We start from the raw sequence: 22097 nt of genomic DNA, 5'->3' as shown, positions 1-22097 counted from the left end.
GACAACAAAAATAGATCGAGCCGCCACGTATAATAAACATGCCAGGTTTAGAAGAAACAATTACACCAGATCATAGTAAATAGAGGTATTAAACATGTCCACTAAAGAGTCAGCCCTTATAGATGTTGGATATCCCATATATGGGGCGAAATTCGTTAATAATAAGACTATAATTGTTACCGGAGGTGGTGGAGAAGGTAACAACGGTATTCCTAACAAGATCACTGCCATTAAATGCAGCTTCAAGGTATCGGATAAGAGTAAAAGGTTACAGAAGTTCCGGGAAATTATATTGCCTAAGAATGAGGATTCTCCAATGTGTTTGGATATTGCTAAGGATTCAGTAGACAACGAGGATAACTTTTCGATTTTTGTTGGGTGTAATCAATCTACCCAGTTGTTGAAATCGATGAACATCAATAACAACTTGCGGAAATATGTGTTTACCAGCGAGGAGCACTTGCGATTTGTAGATGCAGCTCAATTGGAGGAGGATATCAGCAGCGAGGGAGTGGGAGAATATCCTAAGATCGTCTGTTTGTCATCGCATAACTCAGTGGGATGCTTGATGACATCCCGCAACCCATCTGTCATCTATATTTTCAACCCAGATTTGTTGGAACTCAACTTCAAGTTTAGACCTGAAAGGGACGTCGATATCTTGGACTTCCACCTAAGCCCAGGTGACGATGGCAAAACCTTATGCTACATCACGGCTTCATCCATCGAAACCATATCGACAGTAACAGGCAACTCAATCGCATCCACCAATGCGGTAACTAACAAGGCATTGGCTAAATACAACCTTTCGAAGGTCCGATTCATCGATGATTCAAACATTATTGTCACAGCGAGCTTGAAAAACGGCAAAGGTGTGTCGATTTTCCAGTATTCCATTCCTGATAAGAAAATTCTCAAACAGCGGGATATTTCTACCAAAATTAAAGGCATAACTGCAATGGATATCTCTCTCTCGCAGGGCCTTGTGGCGTTGGCTGGAAATGATACGTCTGTTACTGTTCTTAGATTGGCAGATTTCAAGACAATCAAAACATTTACTAAATTGCATAGCTTTGCAATTACAAAGGTTGCCTTTTCTCCACGGGGAACTAAACTTGCGTCGGTTAGTGCAGCCAATACTCTACATGTTATGAAACTCCCCACTAATTATTCAAGTGGTAGATCTATTATTGGCACATTAGTTCATTACATTTTTATGGCCGTTCTTGCTTGTTTAGTGGCTGTCTTCTTGCAGAAGTTTTACGAAAATGGTCAATTAAAACAGTTTTATGAGTTATCCAGCCATTATGGACAAGTAGGCATTAAGCTTGCCAATGAATATGGAGTTGCCGGTTATCAGTTCGTTAAAGAGAAAATACGAGGCGAAAATGTTGATGGTGATGATACAACAAAACAATACTTCAAAATGGATGAATGGAATGAGAATGAAACCCCTCAGTCGTCTGAAGCGTCTGTCACCAGTTTCGTGGAATCCTATTCGACAGAAACCACTGAAATTGCATCAACAATCGTGTCATCCGACCCATATTCCTTCTCTAATGATAATATAGATATTAGAGCGGTTACTAAGGATATTGATGAACTAACAAAAGATAGCAATATTAACACTGAGTCATTTTTCAACGACACGAATAATTATATTGAAGATTCTACCATTATAAATGCTCCAAATATTTCTACAAGCAATATTGTCGAATCTACCATTGTTGAGACAACTGAATTAGAAGCTGCTGAAACAGACGTTATTCCTGAAGATGAAGAAACTGAGATGGTTTCCGGTGCTACCACCGAGGCGACCTCCAATTCAACTGAGCTTTCCTATGAAACTGAAAACTTTTCCGAAGAAGAATTGCAAAGCGATGTTGCTGATGAAGATCTCGACGAAGACGTTGAAACGGTGTCTGATTGTGTTATTGAAGATAAACTAAATGAAACGGACTCAGCCGCTGACGGTGAGACGGATGCAGAAGATGTTCATGAAAATGGTGCTGATATAGTTGGGTCCGACAATGAAGAAGAAGTCGATGACGCTGAAGTATCAGTCGAAGAAGAAGAACACGAGGAACATGAAGGACAAGAAGAACAAGAAGAACAAGACGAACAAGAAGGACAAGACGAACAAGACGGACAAGACGCACAAGACGCACAAGAAGAACAAGAAGAAAAAGAAGAAAAAGAAGAAAAAGAAGAAAAAGAAGAAAAAGACGAACAAGAAGGACAAGACGCACAAGACGCACAAGAAGAACAAGAAGAAAAAGAAGAAAAAGAGGAAAAAGACGAACAAGAAACTGGAGAGACGGCAACTGATAACCTGGATATTAAGGATGACAATATTGCTGATGATGATGAAGAAGATTTACGTTATGAACAAGAGAATGAAGATATTAATGGCGATCATGATGATGACAATGAATATGTTATTGATGTAAATGATGTAAATGATGACATCGAAAATGATACTGCTGAATCTGTTGACTCTGCTAAAGCTCATAAACTGGAGCAAATAGCTAGAGACACTGAATCCAGTGAATTCGAAGAGGATGAACCTGTTGATGAATCAATTATAGAAGCTAAGGAATCTGCATACGAAGATGATATCGAAAGTTTGATCCCTGATCAGGTTGATGTTGCTTCGAACGAGGATTTTCGTACTCATAGCGATATAGAAAATACAGCTGACAAAATTGACGACTCTCGCCCTGCTGATTCACCTATTATAGAAAACGATATAGAAGAGGATGTTGAAAGCGAGGTAGATGATTCCTGTCCGGCTGATTTACCACATGCTGATTCTTTTGACGAAAGAGATACTGAACCAACCTCAGACGGTTATATTGTCGACGATTCAACCTTTGATCAAGAAGATGATGTTAGAACGCAAACTGTTTCACAATCATTTATAAGCAAACATGATGTCGATCCTAGTAAAGTTGTTAGTCAATCAAGTGTTACAGCTCCTGAGAAGCAAAGTATTTCTATCGATGAAGAAAGTATTGTTACCAAACCTTTTACCAGTAAGTTTTCTACTACTGAACCTTCTACTACTGAACCTTCTACCGCTGAACATTCTACCACTGAATCATTTACAAGTAACCTTTCTGCTACGAAATCAACTACTAGTATATCTTCCCTCAAATCGACTACTAGTGAGGTCTCCAGTACTGCTAGTTCAACGTCTAAGGCTTCTTCCAAGAGGTTGTCCTCTAAAAGATCAAGTAAAACAAGAAAGGCCAAATCAACTAAGGTAACCACACAACCAAACACTAAAGCGGCATCCACTGAAGCTCCTCAGAAAACTATCTTGAGTAGTAAATTATCATCGAGCACGTCTTCACCTCAATCGAAAATCAAAAGTGCTACAAAGTCCAGCAACAAAACAAGAATTCCGAAGAAAAGTCTCAGTAAAAAACTGACGAAAACTAGATATTCTGAACCTAAACCAACGAGTCAATTGCATGATGAATTGTAATCCTTTATGGGACAGTATTCTTATAAATAGTCTTGTGCATAGTATATAAAATTTTGAATTGTAATCATATGTCATTTATATAAGATTTTGATAACGCGCATCAAAATGACCAAAAGCATTTGGTGATATTGACGTTTACTCAGCAGATTTGCATATTTAAATCACTTCCATGATATAATTCCTGTGGTATAGTGGCTGATTTATTCTGAAGTTATGAATTCAAATCCATTTACGAAAAATCTTCAGAATGTTACAGATCCCTCGGACTGGGAACCTACAAAATTGCCAAATCTAAAAGAACTTGATTCACTACAGCGTTGCTATATATGTAAAGAATTTCTTAAGGCGCCCGTCATAACGAGCTGTAACCATACATTCTGTTCACATTGTATTAGGGAATACTTGATTGTTAACAGTCATTGTCCTTTGTGTAAAGCAGAGCAATTTGAAAGTAATCTCAAGCGGGTTATATTACTAGAAGAGATAGTTTTATGTTTTTCCAAATTCAGACCTATTTTACTAGAGTTACTTAAGAAAGAAGAGTCGAATGAAGCATATGACAAAAATAGAAGCCCATTTTCAGAGATACCAAGCAAAGACGAAGATTCCCGGAAAAGATCATCGCCAGATCAAGAAGTTATCGAGATATCATCGGATGAAAGTAACAGTCTAGAGTTATCCGAAGCATCAAATGACGTCCCAAAGAAGAAAATAAAGGCAGAGATTAACTCAAATTCACGAAATGCTATTCCAACCAGAAATGAAATGGTGGAATGCCCAATTTGCGCTGAGGTAATGTCAGCGGATTTACTACAAACGCAACATATTGATTATTGTTTAAGTGGAAAGAGCCAGCCTTCGAGTTCAAGGTCTGCAGGAAATTCATCTCTGAGATATCAATCTATGAAGAGAAGACAGCCCAACAAGACGAATAACGGAATCTCGTCATTTTTCAAGCCAGCGGATAATAAACCCATAATGGCAGGTGCTGGTAAGTTGGATTTATCTAAAACAGACAACCAAAACTTCTACTTTGATGAGGTTTCTAAGCACCACCACAATGATATAAAGAAGCTTCCGAAATTGGATTTTAGCTCATTAACTACTCCTAAATTAAAAGAAAAATTATCACATTTGAAGCTTCCAGTGCAGGGAACTAGAATCCAGCTTGAATTGAGGTATAACCAATATTATATTTTATTTAACTCAAATTTGGATAGCAATCATCCTTTATCGGAAAAGGTGTTGAAGCAAAAACTTAATCAATGGGAACTTTCTCATCTGGCATTCACAAACCAAGGGTCGACATCCACTTTGTTTAATAATGGAAGTCCCGCTGTGAAGTCCATCACAGACAAGAATTTCTCCGTGAAGGAGTGGTTAGACGCCAATAGAAACGAATATAAGTCTTTGGTTAAAGCAGCTCGAGCATCCATAAAAAAAGCCAGTACGAAAAATGTGACATCTTCAATATCCATTGACACAGAAGCAATTAATACCCATCTGGTCGGTGGCCAACATTTAAACGAACGATCTGAATATCGGTCAGAAGCAAATTTAATAGAGCCCATCGATGATGGCGCTTCCGAGGAAATCCAACAGAATGAAATTAGTAATCTTAACTTTAAGAAGGATATTGCTAATAGCCCACTTTTTGTAAAGGATACACTTAACGAATCTCACAGTTGATTCCTTACATTGTCTTGTATATTAATTAAGCGGTATTTATAGATTTTGCAACTTTTGTTATATTATTTTTTGAGTACAAATATACTCTCTAACTTGGTCTCATCAGTGTAGCATTATATCCTTTCATGCATTATTCAATGAATACACGTATACTTGCTACGTATATATAGCATTATACATCTTGTCTGCCTTTCTTTCAGTTGTTGATCTCGATATTTCTGTACGGATTAATCCGCGTTATTTTGAAGTCTCAAATTCTGTCTCAAACTTATACCCATCTCATGACAAATACATTATTCTCATAGATCTCTTACAGTTAAATATGGATGATTCGTACTCTACGAATAATGAAGCAGCCTTGGCTGTAGTTGCTACGTCTATGAAAAAAGCTCGTCTACCCATAGAAGTACTAATTGTCAATTCATTCATGGGAGGACTATTATTCAGTACAGGTGGAATGATATTTGACGTACTAGAATCGTATAATCCGGGTTTGAAAGAGAGCAACCCAGGAATTATAGTGTTGCTTCAAGGGTTTGCTTATCCAATCGGTTTATTTTATGTTGTTATCACTGGTACGGATTTGTTCAACTCGAATATTTTGTTTTTCAGTGTGGGTCTCGTACGAGGAGCTGTATCTATACTAGACCTTATAATCAGTTGGCTTGTTAGTTATTGGATAAATTTGGTAGCGAATATATTTGTCTGTTATGTCATCTGCCATTTTTCCCATATCAGTCAGAAAGAAGATTTTGTGAAAGGATCAATTGAAGCTTTAATGCAGAAGGCATCGTTTTCTTTCGTTGATAACTTAATTAAGGGTATGGCCGGTAACTTTTTTGTCTGTCTTGGTATATATTTACAAATAATGGTAAGGCCTGTGCATGTGAAGTTTCTCATGTTACTTTTGCCGATATTTTCACTTGTAAGTATTGGCTTCACCCATTCTGTTGCAGATATGTACATTGTACTAATGGGATTAATAAACCATGCACCGATATCTGTTGGGAAGGTTGCGTGGAAAATTATGTTGCCAGGGGCACTTGGTAACATAATCGGTGGTTCGTTCTTTGGAATCGTAATCCCATGGTACTTACATTTGTACAGTGTGGAAAGAGATCAAAGAAAATTGAATTTACCCGAATACGATGCAAGAGATGAACAACCACAAATCAACTCTGATTCTAGAGTTGTTAAAAATAGATCACGAACTATTACTGAGGAATTCGAAGAAGTGCCAGAGTCACTTATGAAAACTGAAAAGCGCGAGAGTTCAAGCTTAAGTTCCGAAAATAATGTTTCTGTTGCTCCACCAGAGCAGTTAGTAGATAATTTTAGTGGATATCCAGAGAATTTGATTAAAATTTCTTCTAGAGCGTCAGGAGCTTCTAGATTTAGTGTTGGTAATGCTCGTTATGCTGCTAAATCTCCGAAGAATGTTTTCCCTGTATACGGAATGGCACCTCCGAGTGAAAGAGAAAGATCTATTGCATCTGGTATGAATGTTAATACCATCGACGAAGATCTTGATTCAATTCATACAGCTAGAACTGAATTTCAAAATGACGACGATTCCACGACTGCAACATATATTGGAGATCACGTTAAGAAGTTTTTGTCAAATTTGACAGTAAATAAACAACATAAAGACATCGAATCGCAAAACCAAGACAGACCCCCTGTGATTAGAAGCCATTCAACACAAAGCTATCATGCCATGAATAGAAGCCATTCAAGACCACATGCCATTGGGATAAATCAGTTTCTTCAACGATCACATGAATTTGCGAATAGACCAACTAGCAGAGCAGCCGCTACTGTTGATGCCGTCCCACTATCGACAAACCTAACAACTGCGACAAGAAACACCGAACCAAATAACGTGGATAATATTGGTAGTATACCCTTCACACAACCAGAGAATATATCGCCAGGGCAATCTATCAATTCGGAATTTCAGACAAATAACTCCACTCCTCCTGTACAAAGTTCAGATCAATCATCGTTTAATATTGTAAACTACCAACCTAAATCACACGAAAATTAGAACAAATTTATCATTTGCAGTGGTTTTAGGATACTTATATCTTATTTATAAACTTCATGTATTAATATGCCTCATAAATGTAATTTGCATTCATTCATAACTAGTAGCAAAATCCTAAATTTTAGCCTATAACATCTTTTTGCAACTATTTCTTTTTCTCGTACGCATAATATTTTTTGCTCGCGCTAGTCTCATGTCGACTTTCTTACATTATTAAAGGTGAAATTGCAAACCAACCGATACAACAAAGATATAATACATGGAACTCTGGTCTCATCACAACCAGTACATTGTTGATTCGATTTTGTCAAAAAAATGGACGAGACAGGAATCGAACCAGTGACCTTCTGCTTGCAAGGCAGACGCGCTACCAACTACGCCACACGCCCTTTTTATACTGAATTAATTTTAGAGAACAAATAGTTGTTATATTTTACTTAAACCCATCCTATTTATAATATTCAAGTGACACTATACTATTAGACGATCACTTATGTAGTAGCTAATTTCACAAGGTTTATAAGACAATTTAGGTAGGGCATGTATAAAATGGAACTGGGATTTAGTGAACTAAAATCCATCGTATCAATAAAAGCCGCACGCAATGAGGACCAAGAAGCTACAAAAAAAAATTCAGATGAGGTCTACTAATGCTAGCAGCTCTTCTTCAAACTTTAAAGAACGTTATAGTAGTAGATGGGACAAGATAAAAAGAACCTAACGGCTGCTGCTGCCGCGGCCTATGTTGATGACTCAACAACTTGGGAATCATTCGGTTTAGATGCTCGTTTATTACAAGCTATTGACCAATTAGGGTTTGAAAATCCAACATTAATTCAATCAAGTGCCATTCCCTTGGCCATAGAGGAAAAAAGAGACATAATTGCTAAAGCTTCTACTGGTTCGGGTAAGACAGCTGCGTATAGTATCCCTATTATTCAGAATTTGTTGCAAGACGAATCGACTGAAAGAGAAATTAAAAGTATTATACTTGTTCCAACTAGAGAATTATCAAATCAAGTCAGTCAATTTTTGGAAAAACTATTAATATTCTGCAACAGTAAAATCAGGCTAATTAACATATCGTCAAACTTATCAGATCAAGTTATCAATTCGTTATTAATAAACAAGCCGGAAATAATAGTATCTACGCCTGCTAAATTGATTCAAATTCTCGAAAAGAACGTAAATTCGAATTTAATCAACTTGTCAACTGTGAAAAACTTGACTATTGATGAAGTTGATTTGGTATTGTCATATGGTTATTTAGAAGACTTGCAAAAACTTGAATCCTATTTGCCAATTAAAAAGAATTTACAAACATTTTTAATGTCGGCCACCATAAACGATGATTTAAATGACATCAAATCCAAGTTTTGTTCTAGGCCAGCTATTTTAAAGCTTAACGATGAAGATTCCAACCAAAATAATTTGGTTCAATATTATGCCAAAACCACTGAATTCGATAAGTTTTTATTAACCTACGTTATTTTCAAGTTAAATTTAATTAAGGGGAAAACTTTAGTATTCGTAAACAATATAGATAGAGGTTACCGTCTTAAATTATTTTTGGAACAATTCGGAGTTAGATGCTGTATTTTAAATAGTGAATTGCCAATTAATTCGAGGTTAAACATTGTTGAGCAATATAATAAGAACGTTTACAACTTGCTTATTGCTACTGACGAAACTAATGACTTTACTATACAGGAAGATGAAAAGGATGAAGGAGAGGAAATAGAAGAAAACAAGAATGAAGAAAATGATGGAAAGACATCCAAAAATACAAAGAAACCAAATCAAAAGAAAGATAAAGAATATGGTGTATCAAGAGGTGTCGATTTCCGTAATGTGGCCTGTGTTTTGAATTTTGATTTGCCTACTTCTTCTAAGTCTTATATACATAGAGTCGGAAGAACAGCAAGAGCTGGTAAATCAGGAATGGCTTTATCTTTTGTTTTACCACTTAACGAATTTGGTAAACATAAAACTGCATCATTATCCACTGCCAAAAAGGATGAAAAGGTTTTGCGTCGTATTGTTAGACAACAATCCAATAACGGCTTTGAAATCAAACCATACCAATTTGATATGAAACAAGTTGAAGGATTTAGATATAGAGCTGAAGATGCTTTCAGAGCGGTTACGCAATCTGCTGTTAGAGAAGCCCGTATAAAAGAGTTAAAGAATGAATTGGTCAACTCTGACAAATTAAAGAGATTCTTCGAAGAGAATCCGCAAGATTTGGCATCATTAAGGCATGATAAAGAATTACACCCAACTAGGGTTCAAACTCATTTGAAGAGAGTTCCAGAATATTTACTTCCTGAAAGTGCTAGAGCAGATCACAAAAAGATCGGATTTGTTCCATTTCACAAGAATAAAGTACATAAAAATAGAAAAAGAAAGCCATCTGGTAGAAAACCAGATCCTTTGAAGTCATTCAGACCTAAATGAAGAACTCTATAAGTAATAAATATGTCGTAACAGTAACCTTTTGAATAAATTATCATTCATGGAAATATTTTATAATTTTTCGCAGTTAAACAGAATTTATGAATTTTCATAAAATAAAGAATAGTATACAATACATAATATGTGTGCTATATATTCCTAATACAATACTCAAAACTTCTTGAGCATTTCATTAATGAGACAAAATAACGTCAAGAAGGCCACTTATTGGTATAAGTCCTCTTTGCTTTCGGTTTTTAGCAAAGGCTGCAATGTATCAAATATCTACTGTTCTGTTCGTCTTTAAATTGATAATCTATGATTTAAAAGTACATATAGAGTAATTAAATAAGGTAAAGTGTTCTGAATTATACAAGTAAATAATCTATTTGGGACATTAACTTAGCTTGCTTAGTATGATGTTCCACACCAAATTGGCCAAACAATTTGCAGGTACTATCATATTCTTGGGAATATATATAAATGTACCAATAGAAAACAAAGGCCAGTAACAGTAACTGTACTTCAAAGATTTGATATACTTCTGCCTTGTACTGGCCGAGATTTCACCGTTCTCCCACAAGCTACTTAGTACATTGAACACCATTTGAAAAGTAGGTGCTCCGACTAATTGGTCCACAAATATTCTATGCAACGTTTTGTCGAACTTGCTCATCAACAATTCAACCCAAAGAGCCGTAAAAAATCCATTAATCGACCCCCATACTACGAACTTGCATACCCTCCTAAAGTTCAATTTCTTATTAAAATATTGGTTTATAGACTGTGCCAATGCTGCCGTGGATGATCCAAGTAATGTTGGTGCCACAAGCGGGTGTATATTGATCAACAGATTATAGTTATAGTATAACGAGAGGGAAATAGTGCTCTCTATGAGTAGATATATTATCAACTTTCGCTTGAGTGGTTTTGGTGCTGGATATAATGGTGGATTGGTCTCATCTAAGCTTGATACCGATTTTTCTAGATCCCGATATAACTTTCCCTCCTTCAAGCTTGATGGCTCAATATCAGGCATTATATAAGCTAGCTCTGCTTCAAAAACACCTATATACCTACAATTTAACCAATTCGACGTGTTTACTCGTATGGTGATTTCAAAATGTGCACGTGTCCCAGTCTGCCAAAATTCTTTTCATCCTTATCTATCCCTGTCAAACGACGACAATAAATCATACGGCAAATTAACATAGTTTGACGTTTATACCTATGAAATATACGATTGTGAACTCGGTATGCGACGTGTGCTTATCGGCAAGCAAACTAATTTTTAGGTTTGATATTTCACCGTTCATTGATCTATACCATTCATATTAACGTATAGATGCAAAAATACTTATGGCAACATACAGAGCTTATATCGACATACAAATAAATTTCACAACAGTCCTGTGGTTATTTTCTACTGCCCTCTATACGTGAAAAGGAAAAAATGCTAATTTGCTTTGCAAATTAGTCGTGGGTTCTCATACAAATTCGCATCTATTAGATTCTCTTTTTCCTGTTGACTATCGAGATTGCTTTGGCAGTGAAAATTTCATCGGATAGACTTCTTCCTTAGTATCTCTACCAAAGTGGTCTAATATGGGATCCACATTTTGGCGGGGCTCGCTTTTAAATGCTTTGCCAATACGGATTATTAATATGCGTTGTGTGTCCAAAGTTGCCTATTTCTGTTTCTCAATGGCTAAAGAACTACAAACGAGTCATATAGTAACTAGGTCCTTCTAATATTTGGTAATTGTAGAGGGGGATTGAAACACCATCAACATTAATACTCATCGGATATGCAAGCATTCCTGTCTTCACCATTGTCTAAATCACAGTGCGCATACTCAGATCAGAAGCCTTAATACATTCAATGTGCTAATAGTCTAATAGTCTATAATTACAATGGAATAGCTGGCTACGATATCTACAAATATGCATCATACAATATACGAAGATAATCCAAACGCTTATGGTTCATGGAATCTCATGTATTTTGCACCTATTCCACCTAGTAAAAAAGAAATCAAATCACACAGTCCTACCTTTATAAGAAATCCTTCAAAAACCACCTAAAATATGCTAAGACACATTGCTAACGACCAGTCATATCATTTATTTACTCTACCCTGAACTAGCTGCTTACACGGCTGAAGCAGCCATCATTATCTTTTTTGTTTCAATTTTCCTTACTAATCTCGGCAAGAAATATGGGGGAAAAATTAAGCTCCCGACTTGGACGGCCCGAAACGATGCGCATTTCTTTATTATATAACTAATCCAAATCCTCTAAAGAAGATAGTTTTCAAGACCTCACACTTCTATTAGAAATAATCATGGAAAATAATGAACCTAACAGTCTGAAAAGAGACAGTGGGGAGTCATCTTATTCAGGAATAAGAGATTCAGGTTCGCAAATACCTAGCGATGGAGAAAAAAATGACGATGCAAGGTTTGAAGTGGTATTCGATGGAAATGGAGATGATAAAGAAGACATGAGGAATCTTTCAAAGTTACATAAATGGATCATAGCAATAATCATATCCGTAACGTCGTTCTGTGTGACATGTACGTCAGCAGCATGGTCTATGGCCTCAGACAACATAATGGAGCATTTCGGCATAAGTCATGAAGTTAGCACATTGGGAATTTCGTTGTATGTGTTTGGATTAGGGCTAGGAGGAATATTTTTGTCACCTATCAGTGAGTTTCATGGACGGAAAATCACATACATTATTTCATTATCATTTTCGTTTGCATTTCAATGCCTCACGGCATTTAGTCCCAACATAGGAAGTATGTTATTTGGAAGATATATGTCTGGGTTCTTTGGATCGGCTTTCATGAGTGTAGCAGCTGGGTCTTTGGCGGATATCTTTGCCAAGGATGAAATGTCTACGCCCCTTTTGCTTTACACCATCTCCCCTTTTGTTGGACCGGGCGTACTGCCGCTTATTTCTGGGTTTATTAACTCGAGTGTGTATTTCCGGTGGACATTCTATGTAATGTTGATATGGACGGGGGTGTTAGTCGTAATGATAGTCTTGTTCGTCCCTGAAACCTACCAACCAGTTCTATTAAAGAAGAAGGCCGCGAGACTCAGGAAAACAACCGGCGACAATAGGTTTTATGCTCCATTAGAGAGAGACCCAACATCTTTGTTTGAAAGTACTGTAATGTCATGTAAGAAACCCATCTTGTTGATATTCAAGGATTACATGACGTTAGCGTTATGTTTCTACACTGGGTTCGCATTGGCTATTGTCTACTTGTTTTTCATTGCACTTCCATATATTTACAAGACAGTATTTGAATTTAAGCTTGCATCACAAGGGTTGGCATTCCTAGGTCTCATCATTGGAATGGCTCTTGCCTCACTTGCATCACCTTCCCTTTTTAATAAGCAATATTTAAGACTCATAGAAAAGAATGGGGGAGTTCACAAGCCAGAATTCAAATTTCTTCCATTGATGGCTGGTGTATTTTTCATTCCAGTCGGGTTATTTATCATGGCATGGACTTCATACCCCCACCTTCACTGGATTGGCCCCATTATAGGGTCCTCCATTTTTGGTGCGGGCACAGTATTAATTTTTAACGGTGTATTCGCATACACTGTTGATGCCTATAGATTATATGCTGCTTCTGCAATGGCTACCAATACCTTTATTAGATGTACCATGTCAGGTGTCTTTCCGCTATTTGGATTACAGATGTACGAAGGTATGGGCATTCAGTGGGCAACAACTTTCTTAGCCCTTATTGCTTGCGCTATGATTCCAGTGCCCTTCATTCTATATAAGTATGGTCCATATTTAAGAAGTAAGAGTTCTTTTACATGGTCATGAGCTTTACTTCTTGATCATTATTAACTTCATAATAGATGCCGTATTAATTCAATGCTTTGTAGCTTATTCAAATTTCTTACATAATACCTCAATCACTAAGCCAAGTTTTGGTTCCACTGGTATAAACCCGTCTTGAAACCTATATAAAATAGGTTTACCCTTCTCCAATATTACGGTATCAGACATATAATTATAAATAGATAACTTAAAATGTAGAATTTAATGATCTATATATGCATGCTTCTATTATTAGTGCGATTAATATTTACGTTCGCAACCTCAAGCTTCTTTTTGCATCCGTTTTGGTCATTAGAAGTTAAAGAAGAATACAAGGACTCGGGGTAGAATGGGCATACCGTAGCGTAAATAAAAAATCTTTAATTAGACCTAATTAGATTAATAAGTCGTATACTATAGGAATTCACCCACGATGTTCTTCAAAGCGATGATATCCTTAGCTATTTTTATAAATACCAAAGGTATAAATACTAGACAGATATTCTTCTGATAAGATTGATATTTTATAATTAAATATAACTATTACAATATATTAAACAACAAAATGAAATTCGGCACATTATCCTTATTAGCTTTAACAGTAGCTTCAGTTGCTAATGCAATTCCGGTCGCCAGAGGAGACTTCAAAGACATACATTTCGGTATTGAGGCATCAAATTCTGAAACTAAATTTGACTGCGACCCAATTAAGAAGGTCGACAGCCATCCTCATGTCTTCTGTGTCGGTGGAAATGACGGTAACGATGTTTCTTTAACATTGAGAGAAGATGGATCCTTAGTTGATCAAGACGGTCGTGGTATCTATGTCAACCCAAATACTGGTGAGTTCGGAAATGTCGATCCATGGGGCGAGCAACAACCATCTTGCGGCTTCGAAATTAAAGACAACCATTTGACCTACCAAGGCACAAATGACTGGAAGGCATGTCCAAGTGGACCAGACATTTACTCCTTGGCAAGAAATGACTGTACTGGTGGTACTGACATTGACTTGAAGGTTCTCGACCCACATTGCGACTAGACGTCCTAACATTGTACAACCACTGGGTGGTTGTCAAATTTATTCTTTCAATACGATCCATTCATTATTTTCTTCCTAAACCTTTATCTATGTTTTACACCATTAAATATACGCCGGCATAAAAACACCTGTACTTCCTCTATATTCTTGCTGGAAAGTGTTTTTGAATATTTTTGAGGTTATGATGCCCTGACCATCCTCGAAGATGCTGGAAATCTATACCGTCTTTCGAGATCCAATATTGATACTAACGCTAAGATTTTATTCTAAGTAACAGAGTAGCTGTGTGTAAGTGATCGAAAATGGTAGTCCATAACCCAAATAACTGGTATGTATACATGAACTTTTAAGCTAAGAAAGTGGGGGACTAGGGACTAACCATCATATGTAGGCACTGGGTAGATAAAAATTGTCTTCCATGGTCCAAAGATTATTTCCAAAAGGAAATAATAAATACCTGTTTTGAAAATGATTCGTTGAAGATCTCTTTAGACAAAGTTGATTCTATTACCGGAGATTGTGATGTTACTCAAAGAAAAGGGAAGGCGTTATGTATCTACGATATGAAATTACAATTTTCGATCAATGGAGTTACCAAGAACGAAGATGAGACGTTCACAGGTACTATAGTTGTTCCTGAATTCGTTCACGACCAAGATGAAGATGAATACATTTTTGAAATCGATTCAGAGAATTATAAAATAGAAATAAGAAAGTTTTTCATTCCTATTTTAAAGGAAAAGTTGATGAACTTTCAAGGCGATTTAGTTAATGCCCACGAAAAGGACGTTCAGCATAATTCAACTTAGATATTGTTCATGAATATTTTACATACTTATATATATAAGAAATAATTGGACTTTGTACAAAATTTGTAGATGCTTTAGCTATCAAAACCTTCAGGAACTCCCTTTGCATGTTTTTCGGTACCGTCTCTAGACCCAAGATATATCTCAACGGGTCCATTATCATTATCTACTTCGTCAATGCTGTACCAAGGAACGTTACCCTGTTCAATAGTTTTCAAAAATCTGTATGTCTCGACACTGCTATACGGTATACCATTGGAGGGATCAAAATATTTAACTTCCGTGCCTGATATTAAACAAACCTTCTTGTTTCCATTTGGTAAGTAAATACCTGTTGGTGCTTCTGTCTTTAATACAATAGGGGCATTTTCCTCTTGAGTGTCTTCTTCGATTTCTTCTACTACAGCTTGGGTAATACCCAATTTAGGCAATCTTTTGAGTTCATCGAACATTGCATTATCTTCAGTGAGTTCTGAAACCGGCTCAAATAATTCATCCTTTTCTTGTTTTACAGTTGCATAAGGGTTTTCCACTTCGCCTATTCTTAGTATGGTTTTCAAATCCTTAAATCTTCTGGAAGCTGGAAGAAGCGATTGTGATCCAAATAACATGGCTTTAATGTTAGCAATATCGAGCTTATAGCTGGGATCCTTATCCTCTTCAAAGTCGATAAGATATATTGTATTACGGGCCACCCTTTGCGGTGGTCCTTCAAAAGTTTCCGGAATAATTTCAAACTCGGCATCCAGCGGGGAATAATTTGTATCATAAGGTTCGGTTCCCTCCCTTTGTTCTTGTTCTAATTCATCAGCAAATTTAACTCTCTTCTCTTCCTTCACTTCATTCGACTCATCACCTTTATTGTTTAACAAGTTTTCCTCGTCGGAGACAATAGAATCAATAGCTGCTTGCGTTTCTCCATCATCATCTTTAGGCTTATTTGTGTCCTCCTTTGAACTTTCGTTTATCAAATCATCGTTTGAAGATTGTTCTTCTTTTATAGGCGCATCGACATTCGGTTTACTATTAGAGACCGAATCATTCTCCGTTAATTTTTCATCGTTGTTATCCAAATCGTTATCAATTACTTCATCATTCTCTGACGCTTGATTAGAATTACTTGCTGTATTCTCCTTGATTGTAGCTTCTCTTGATATATTCGGGTTGGCATTTTTATCATCTTCGGTGATGGTTTGAGTTTCAACTTCCTCATTAGAAATGCTTTCACCGGTAACTTCCTTAGACACATCAACCTGCTCAGATAATTCCGAGGACTCTTTACTAGGAGGTGTGATATTATCAATTTCAATATTTTTATTTTCTTCATTACTATCGTCATTTTGGCTAACAGCGGTTGTTTCAGCGGTTTCCTCTATCTGGTTACTTTTAGATTCCCTTTCTTCTTGAATTCGCTTTTGTTCCAATTCTTGTTTTACAATTGGCAACTCAGTATCAACTTCTCCAGGAAGTCGTTTTACTTCTGAGTCATTTGTAACTTTCTTTTTTCTTCCAAGTTTCTTCCTCGACCTAATATTCATTAGTTCACGCATGTGTCTATCTTCATTTATTTCGTCCAAAGGAGTTATAAGTCTCTCATCACTCACCATTCTTATTACATTCTTGAGTTGCACTTTCCGCAGTAATAATAGTTGTTTTTGTCTTTCTTTTTTGACTATTTCTTGATCCCTGAATTGTTGCAATGATAATATATTAGCCTTTTCTGTCTCTATTGCTTCCGCAAGCTTTTCTTCTTGAGTCAAATCGACGTGTTTTACACGGACAATTGGCGCAACATTGGCTCGCCGCTTTTCGTTCTCTTTCAATTTTTGAACTAATGCTTCCTTATTTTCTACTGCAGTTGACCTCGACGAAGATCTCCTCATCGATAGTAATAAGGAATCAGACGAAGTTAATCCTTTTGGTTTCTTGGCCTTTGGCTTTTCATCCAACTTAGGCTGTTTGATAGTAGGTACGAGACTTTGTTTTTTTTTTACTCTTTTCTGCTTCATCTTCTCTTGTTTTTGAAGCTCTTTCTCCCCTTCACTCTCGTCTGAATCTGACATTGATATATCAGAGTCCGAGAGAACGTCATCTGAATTAACTTGTTCTACTTCATCGTCAGACTCATGAGACCTTTTTTTATTTTCCTCTTCCTCCTCTATATTATCTTCCTCATGGCCTTCCCTTTCTTCTTCTTCTTCTTCATTCTCCTCATCTTCATCTTCATCTTCTTCAAAAAACTCCTGGTCATCTTCGTCTTCTTGAAATAATAAATTCACATTTTCATCTTCTTCATTTATTATTGAACTTACAGATTCTTGTACATCGCTGGCTCTTTCTTCTAATTCAATCAAATGCTTAAGACGCGAACCAGCATTAGAACGCCTGGATCTAGTAGCAACCAAGCTATCTTCGTCCGACATTATTCTATTACGTAAAATTAAAAAAGCGAGTTATTCTGTTTCTTTGGATAAATAAATTTTGAGATTGAGATTAAAATATGATTTTCGAAGGATCATAGAAAAAACACCTCTTGTTAAGACATTTCATTTGAAAGCATCCACAATTATGAGACTGATGAATGTTAGATATACTTTAGGAAAGGTGTCTTTAAGTAGGCAATTGTCAATGTCGACACCTTTATTGCATAATAATACGAAGTTTACAGCTGCATCAGAAGATGAAATGTCACACTTCAATGCTTTGGCTTCAACATGGTGGGATGTTAATGGTCCCCAAAGAATATTACACAAGATGAACTTATTGAGAATGGATTTCATCCACGATAATATAAGATCACATTTAAGGTTAAACAAACCAGGAACTCCACAAGATGAAGAAATTTATATTCCTCCTTACAATGTTGATTTGTTACCGAAACCCATAAAAAATAGAATATTGGTGGAACAAGAATTAAAGAGAGATGAAATTTTAAACAACTCAAGGTTGAAGGTGTTGGACGTAGGTTGTGGAGGAGGAATCTTATCTGAATCCTTAGCTAGGTTGAGTTTTATCGAAAGTGTCCAAGGCATTGATTTATCCACCGAAGTTTTGGAAGCTGCCAAGTTGCATAAAACAAAAGACCCACTTCTTACGGAATCTAAAAAGTTGAACTATGAATTGAAAGCTATTGAGGATTTACCACTTGATGCGGAATATGATATAATTACGATGTTTGAAATGTTGGAGCATGTTACTTATCCGTCTAGAGTCTTAATAGAGGCTTTGTTGAGGGTCAAGGTTGGCGGATGGGTATTCTTATCAACAATAAATAGAGATTTTGTTAGTTGGTTTACTACTATTTGCATGGGAGAACATGTATTAAGAATTGTTCCTGTGGGAACGCATTCGTTAGACAAATATATAAATCAAGAGGAAATAAAGAAATGGATGGAAGAGGATCCAGAAAGAAAGGAATGTTTTGATGTTGTCGATGCTAAGGGTTGTGTTTATTTGCCTGCGTACGGATGGAAGTTCACAAGCAGTCCTAACGTAGGAAATTACTTTATGGCAATCCAAAGAAAAAATTAATTTATTATTGTTTAGATATGTAAATAGACTTACTACAATACAAGGAAGATTTAAAGCATAAGAAATTGAACCTAGATGGCAACTTTTGTAGGGTTTTCGTCAGTAGGTTCATCAATAAATGTCGGTAAGCTTTCACTACCTGTTTGTTCACCGTCGTTCAAATAACTAGGTACGCCAACGCCGCTTTCAGCCATTTCATTTTCAAAGTCCATTTCCTCGCCCAACGCATCTAATTCAGCGTCTAATTCAGATTCACTTATTTCATCCGGAACGTCATAGCTTGTCAGTAATGATTCTTGTAATTCGTTTGATTTGTCAATCAAGTCAAGCATTTCATCCTGCAATGCTTCAATCTTATCAACATCTATTTTGCCATATGTTTTCTTGAGTTGTTTATTAGCCGCCTTCATGGCATCAACTGTTATCATTGTATTCTGCAAGTTGTCTGTAGTCATTGCTGCTTGAGTCATATTCCACGATTGGTTTTCTAATTGATCTTTTTGAGCCTCCACCTGTTTTCTTTGTCTCAATAATTTAAGTGCTTTTTGTTTCAATGCAGATTTACCTGGCCCATCTCTCATCCTGGCTATCTTTTGTTGATAAGTAGACAATTCTGCGTTTATCTTGGATAATTTTACATCGAAACTCCCAACTCTGTCATCTATATTTTTTACAGCATCGTTCAACGATGGTTTCGGCGCAGTGCTTTTAGACCCAAAAAGTCTATTCATAGTTAATCCCTTCTACTTTTTGAATTCCTTGAATATCTTATAGATGTAGTGTAATATGTACTTCCCTATCTAAGAATGATCAGTCGTGCGAAAACCATTAAGGCTTTAACTACACCAACCACAATATCTTCACAGAACCTGTAAGGTGATATAAACGCAAACAGCGTTTTGAAGCTTTGCATTGATTTCAGTAGCCTTAGAAAGTAAATGTAGGACAACGTATGGAATATTAAATAGCAGTGTATGAATACTAAACCCATGAGCATGTAACACTCTCAATATATCTTTTCACTTGGATAAGTGCTTCACTAGCTCAGTTGGCAGAGCGTCAGTCTCATAATTATCTAATTGTGTCATCTGAAGGTCGACAGTTCGAACCTGCCGTGGAGCATTTGTTTTTTTTGTAATCCTCGTCAAATCCTGGTACTCCACTTAAGCTAACTAATACCCTTTCTACTATATTAATTCAAGCTAGTACCATTTACAATGCCCGAAGTAGCAGAAGTATGTATAATTTGTTTAGAACATAATATGAAAGTACTAATACTTACATCAGGTTGCCCATGTGTGTGCGTTGATGAGGAGAAATCTACTTGGATTCAGAATTTCGAAAGTTAAGATGAATAATGATCCACTCCTATTTCCTTTTTTGAAAAACAATCCCAATGCAGAGCAAGAATTGGCTGATTTACAGTCGAAATTAACAGGTTCCACTGTTAAGTCTGTTGGGCGACATGGAAAATACTTTTGGTTACGGTTGAGCCTTAACAAAGAATCAAAGGATGAAACTGGTGTTTTATTGATGCATTTTGGAATGACAGGCATGATTAAAATTAGGAACGTCAAATCCCACTTAATATTTATGGAAAATGGAGGTGACAAGAAAGTGTTGAAGAGGTTGGAAGAGGAGAAAAAGTCAACTGGGGCTCAATCGAAGTATTTCAAGAAAGAGGAGAATGACGAGGCCAAATCGTCGGATGGAGACAGCTCATTATTAGAGCCTCTGAAAAATAATACAGATATAAAACTGGAGGACACCAAAGAAATCGAGGGAATGAATGAACCCGATGAGGAAGAATGGCCACCCAGGTTTGTTAAATTCGAAATGGAATTGCAAACAGAAAACGAGAGATTCGATCTTGCTTTTGTTGATCCACGAAGGTTAGGTAAAGTGAGGTTTCTATCTGGTCCATTGGTTCAATCAGATAATGATTTAATGAAACAAGATCCATTGTCAGCGTTGGGGCCCGATTATTCAAAACCACTTGAAATATCCAGGACAGAATTTACCACCGGAGATCCCGATCCTGACAACCATGGAAAATGTAGATTATCTCTTGAGGAATTTAACAAATTAATATTGTCCAAGAAAAAGCCTATTAAAAGCTTATTACTTGAGCAGGAGTTTTTTGCTGGTGTGGGAAATTGGGTAGGTGACGAGATTATCTACCACGCCAGGATTCATCCCAATGAAGTGTTGAGCAGTAAAATACCAAAAGGGGATTCAGTGGATAGTATAATCGAAAGACTATACAACTCATTATTATATGTATGTGAGTTGAGTGTCCGCGTAGAAGGAGATGTTTCTCAGTTTCCTTCAAATTGGCTCATGATTTATAGATGGGGTAAGAGACGGAAAAATAGTCCCAAACCGAAGACTGATGAAGGGTATGAGGTTGATCATGTCACAGTTGGCGGAAGAACAAGTTGTTTTGTCCCAAAATTACAAAAGATGATACGCAAACTGGCTGCATCCGAAATTCGGGATACCAAGGAATTGGAAACCGAAGAAAAACCAAGAAAGAGAAGAAAAGTGTAGAATTCCGTTGTAGAATACGTACTGTATAATTGAATTTAAATGCCTTCCACCGATTTATTACTGATAGAGAGGAGAAGTGTGCGATATTTGTTGAAATTGTATTTAGCCCTATCGTCTCAAATGTCCGTAGCACTTTAGGAACTTCCACGCGATTCTTCACCTCATTTCATCTAGTTCGTAGGGTTTGGCATCGCGCGTGAGGAGAGTAGGCCGCGTCGCTTATGCCTCAGCCAATTTGTCGCTCCAACGTTCCATTCTACAGGAACAAACCGCCTCATTCAAAATCTTACGTACTCCGATCGTAATTATAGCCCATCGCTTAGTTATGGTTCCGACAATTCGGCATTTATCCACTTGTTGATATATACATTTTGTGTCCACATTTGATCGAAGAAGCATCGTGAACATATATGTTATTTTCCAACCAATTTTTCTAATTCTTAACTATCAAAACCTCATCCTTTCACATTCATTGACTGTGGCTTTCTGGACACACGATTAACACCATTCATTCTATCGAACCATAGTTATATCACCCCATATAGTAGATGCCTATGCTGCAAAAGTTTATCCGCTCGTGTCAATAATCGGAAAAAACCTGATCTCCGCTAACTATTCCGACATCACCCGT

At 36.7% G+C, this 22097-nt stretch overlaps 12 protein-coding genes and 2 non-coding genes across 14 annotated transcripts; 10 read left to right on the top strand and 4 right to left on the bottom strand. All coding sequences in view use genetic code 12, as the record gives it.

Annotated features, from left to right (window-relative positions):
- Positions 1 to 94: 94 nt before the first annotated feature.
- Positions 95 to 3490, top strand: DEHA2F12320g (DEHA2F12320p; the record flags this gene model as incomplete). The annotated part of the gene is made up of 1 exon (XM_460899.1): positions 95 to 3490. One exon carries the CDS (start codon positions 95 to 97, stop codon positions 3488 to 3490), a length of 3396 nt encoding a protein of 1131 aa, XP_460899.2.
- Positions 3491 to 3703: 213 nt separating this feature from the next.
- Positions 3704 to 5179, top strand: DEHA2F12298g (DEHA2F12298p; the record flags this gene model as incomplete). Its single annotated transcript, XM_460898.1, has 1 exon — positions 3704 to 5179. One exon carries the CDS (start codon positions 3704 to 3706, stop codon positions 5177 to 5179), a length of 1476 nt encoding a protein of 491 aa, XP_460898.2.
- A 322-nt stretch (positions 5180 to 5501) lies between these two features.
- On the top strand, positions 5502 to 7226 carry DEHA2F12276g (DEHA2F12276p; the record flags this gene model as incomplete). Its single annotated transcript, XM_460897.1, has 1 exon — positions 5502 to 7226. One exon carries the CDS (start codon positions 5502 to 5504, stop codon positions 7224 to 7226), a length of 1725 nt encoding a protein of 574 aa, XP_460897.1.
- Positions 7227 to 7542: 316 nt separating this feature from the next.
- Positions 7543 to 7615, bottom strand: DEHA2F12254r. Its single transcript has one exon. It is a non-coding gene; the product is annotated as a tRNA-Ala (tRNA).
- Positions 7616 to 7922: 307 nt separating this feature from the next.
- DEHA2F12232g (DEHA2F12232p) lies at positions 7923 to 9683 on the top strand (the record flags this gene model as incomplete). Its single annotated transcript, XM_460896.1, has 1 exon — positions 7923 to 9683. One exon carries the CDS (start codon positions 7923 to 7925, stop codon positions 9681 to 9683), a length of 1761 nt encoding a protein of 586 aa, XP_460896.1.
- A 394-nt stretch (positions 9684 to 10077) lies between these two features.
- DEHA2F12210g (DEHA2F12210p) lies at positions 10078 to 10719 on the bottom strand (the record flags this gene model as incomplete). The annotated part of the gene is made up of 1 exon (XM_460895.1): positions 10078 to 10719. The coding sequence occupies one exon, from the start codon at positions 10717 to 10719 to the stop codon at positions 10078 to 10080; it is 642 nt and encodes a 213-aa protein (XP_460895.2).
- Positions 10720 to 12025: 1306 nt separating this feature from the next.
- On the top strand, positions 12026 to 13537 carry DEHA2F12188g (DEHA2F12188p; the record flags this gene model as incomplete). The annotated part of the gene is made up of 1 exon (XM_460894.1): positions 12026 to 13537. One exon carries the CDS (start codon positions 12026 to 12028, stop codon positions 13535 to 13537), a length of 1512 nt encoding a protein of 503 aa, XP_460894.2.
- Positions 13538 to 14099: 562 nt separating this feature from the next.
- On the top strand, positions 14100 to 14576 carry DEHA2F12166g (DEHA2F12166p; the record flags this gene model as incomplete). The annotated part of the gene is made up of 1 exon (XM_460893.1): positions 14100 to 14576. The coding sequence occupies one exon, from the start codon at positions 14100 to 14102 to the stop codon at positions 14574 to 14576; it is 477 nt and encodes a 158-aa protein (XP_460893.1).
- A 302-nt stretch (positions 14577 to 14878) lies between these two features.
- DEHA2F12144g (DEHA2F12144p) lies at positions 14879 to 15385 on the top strand (the record flags this gene model as incomplete). Its single annotated transcript, XM_460892.1, has 2 exons — positions 14879 to 14904; positions 14968 to 15385. The coding sequence occupies 2 exons, from the start codon at positions 14879 to 14881 to the stop codon at positions 15383 to 15385; spliced, it is 444 nt and encodes a 147-aa protein (XP_460892.1).
- Positions 15386 to 15459: 74 nt separating this feature from the next.
- DEHA2F12122g (DEHA2F12122p) lies at positions 15460 to 17808 on the bottom strand (the record flags this gene model as incomplete). Its single annotated transcript, XM_460891.1, has 1 exon — positions 15460 to 17808. One exon carries the CDS (start codon positions 17806 to 17808, stop codon positions 15460 to 15462), a length of 2349 nt encoding a protein of 782 aa, XP_460891.2.
- A 145-nt stretch (positions 17809 to 17953) lies between these two features.
- On the top strand, positions 17954 to 18916 carry DEHA2F12100g (DEHA2F12100p; the record flags this gene model as incomplete). The annotated part of the gene is made up of 1 exon (XM_460890.1): positions 17954 to 18916. One exon carries the CDS (start codon positions 17954 to 17956, stop codon positions 18914 to 18916), a length of 963 nt encoding a protein of 320 aa, XP_460890.2.
- Positions 18917 to 18987: 71 nt separating this feature from the next.
- On the bottom strand, positions 18988 to 19647 carry DEHA2F12078g (DEHA2F12078p; the record flags this gene model as incomplete). The annotated part of the gene is made up of 1 exon (XM_460889.1): positions 18988 to 19647. One exon carries the CDS (start codon positions 19645 to 19647, stop codon positions 18988 to 18990), a length of 660 nt encoding a protein of 219 aa, XP_460889.2.
- A 302-nt stretch (positions 19648 to 19949) lies between these two features.
- Positions 19950 to 20038, top strand: DEHA2F12056r. The gene is given in 2 exon segments: positions 19950 to 19987; positions 20002 to 20038. It is a non-coding gene; the product is annotated as a tRNA-Met (tRNA).
- Positions 20039 to 20133: 95 nt separating this feature from the next.
- Positions 20134 to 21466, top strand: DEHA2F12034g (DEHA2F12034p; the record flags this gene model as incomplete). Its single annotated transcript, XM_460888.1, has 2 exons — positions 20134 to 20151; positions 20204 to 21466. The coding sequence occupies 2 exons, from the start codon at positions 20134 to 20136 to the stop codon at positions 21464 to 21466; spliced, it is 1281 nt and encodes a 426-aa protein (XP_460888.2).
- Between the last annotated feature and the right edge of the window lie 631 nt (positions 21467 to 22097).

Source organism: Debaryomyces hansenii, assembly GCF_000006445.2.
Source record: "Debaryomyces hansenii CBS767 chromosome F complete sequence".
NCBI lineage: Eukaryota > Fungi > Ascomycota > Pichiomycetes > Serinales > Debaryomycetaceae > Debaryomyces > Debaryomyces hansenii.
Note: the sequence above shows the minus strand (reverse complement) of the source record. Positions and strands in the feature narration are given on the sequence as shown.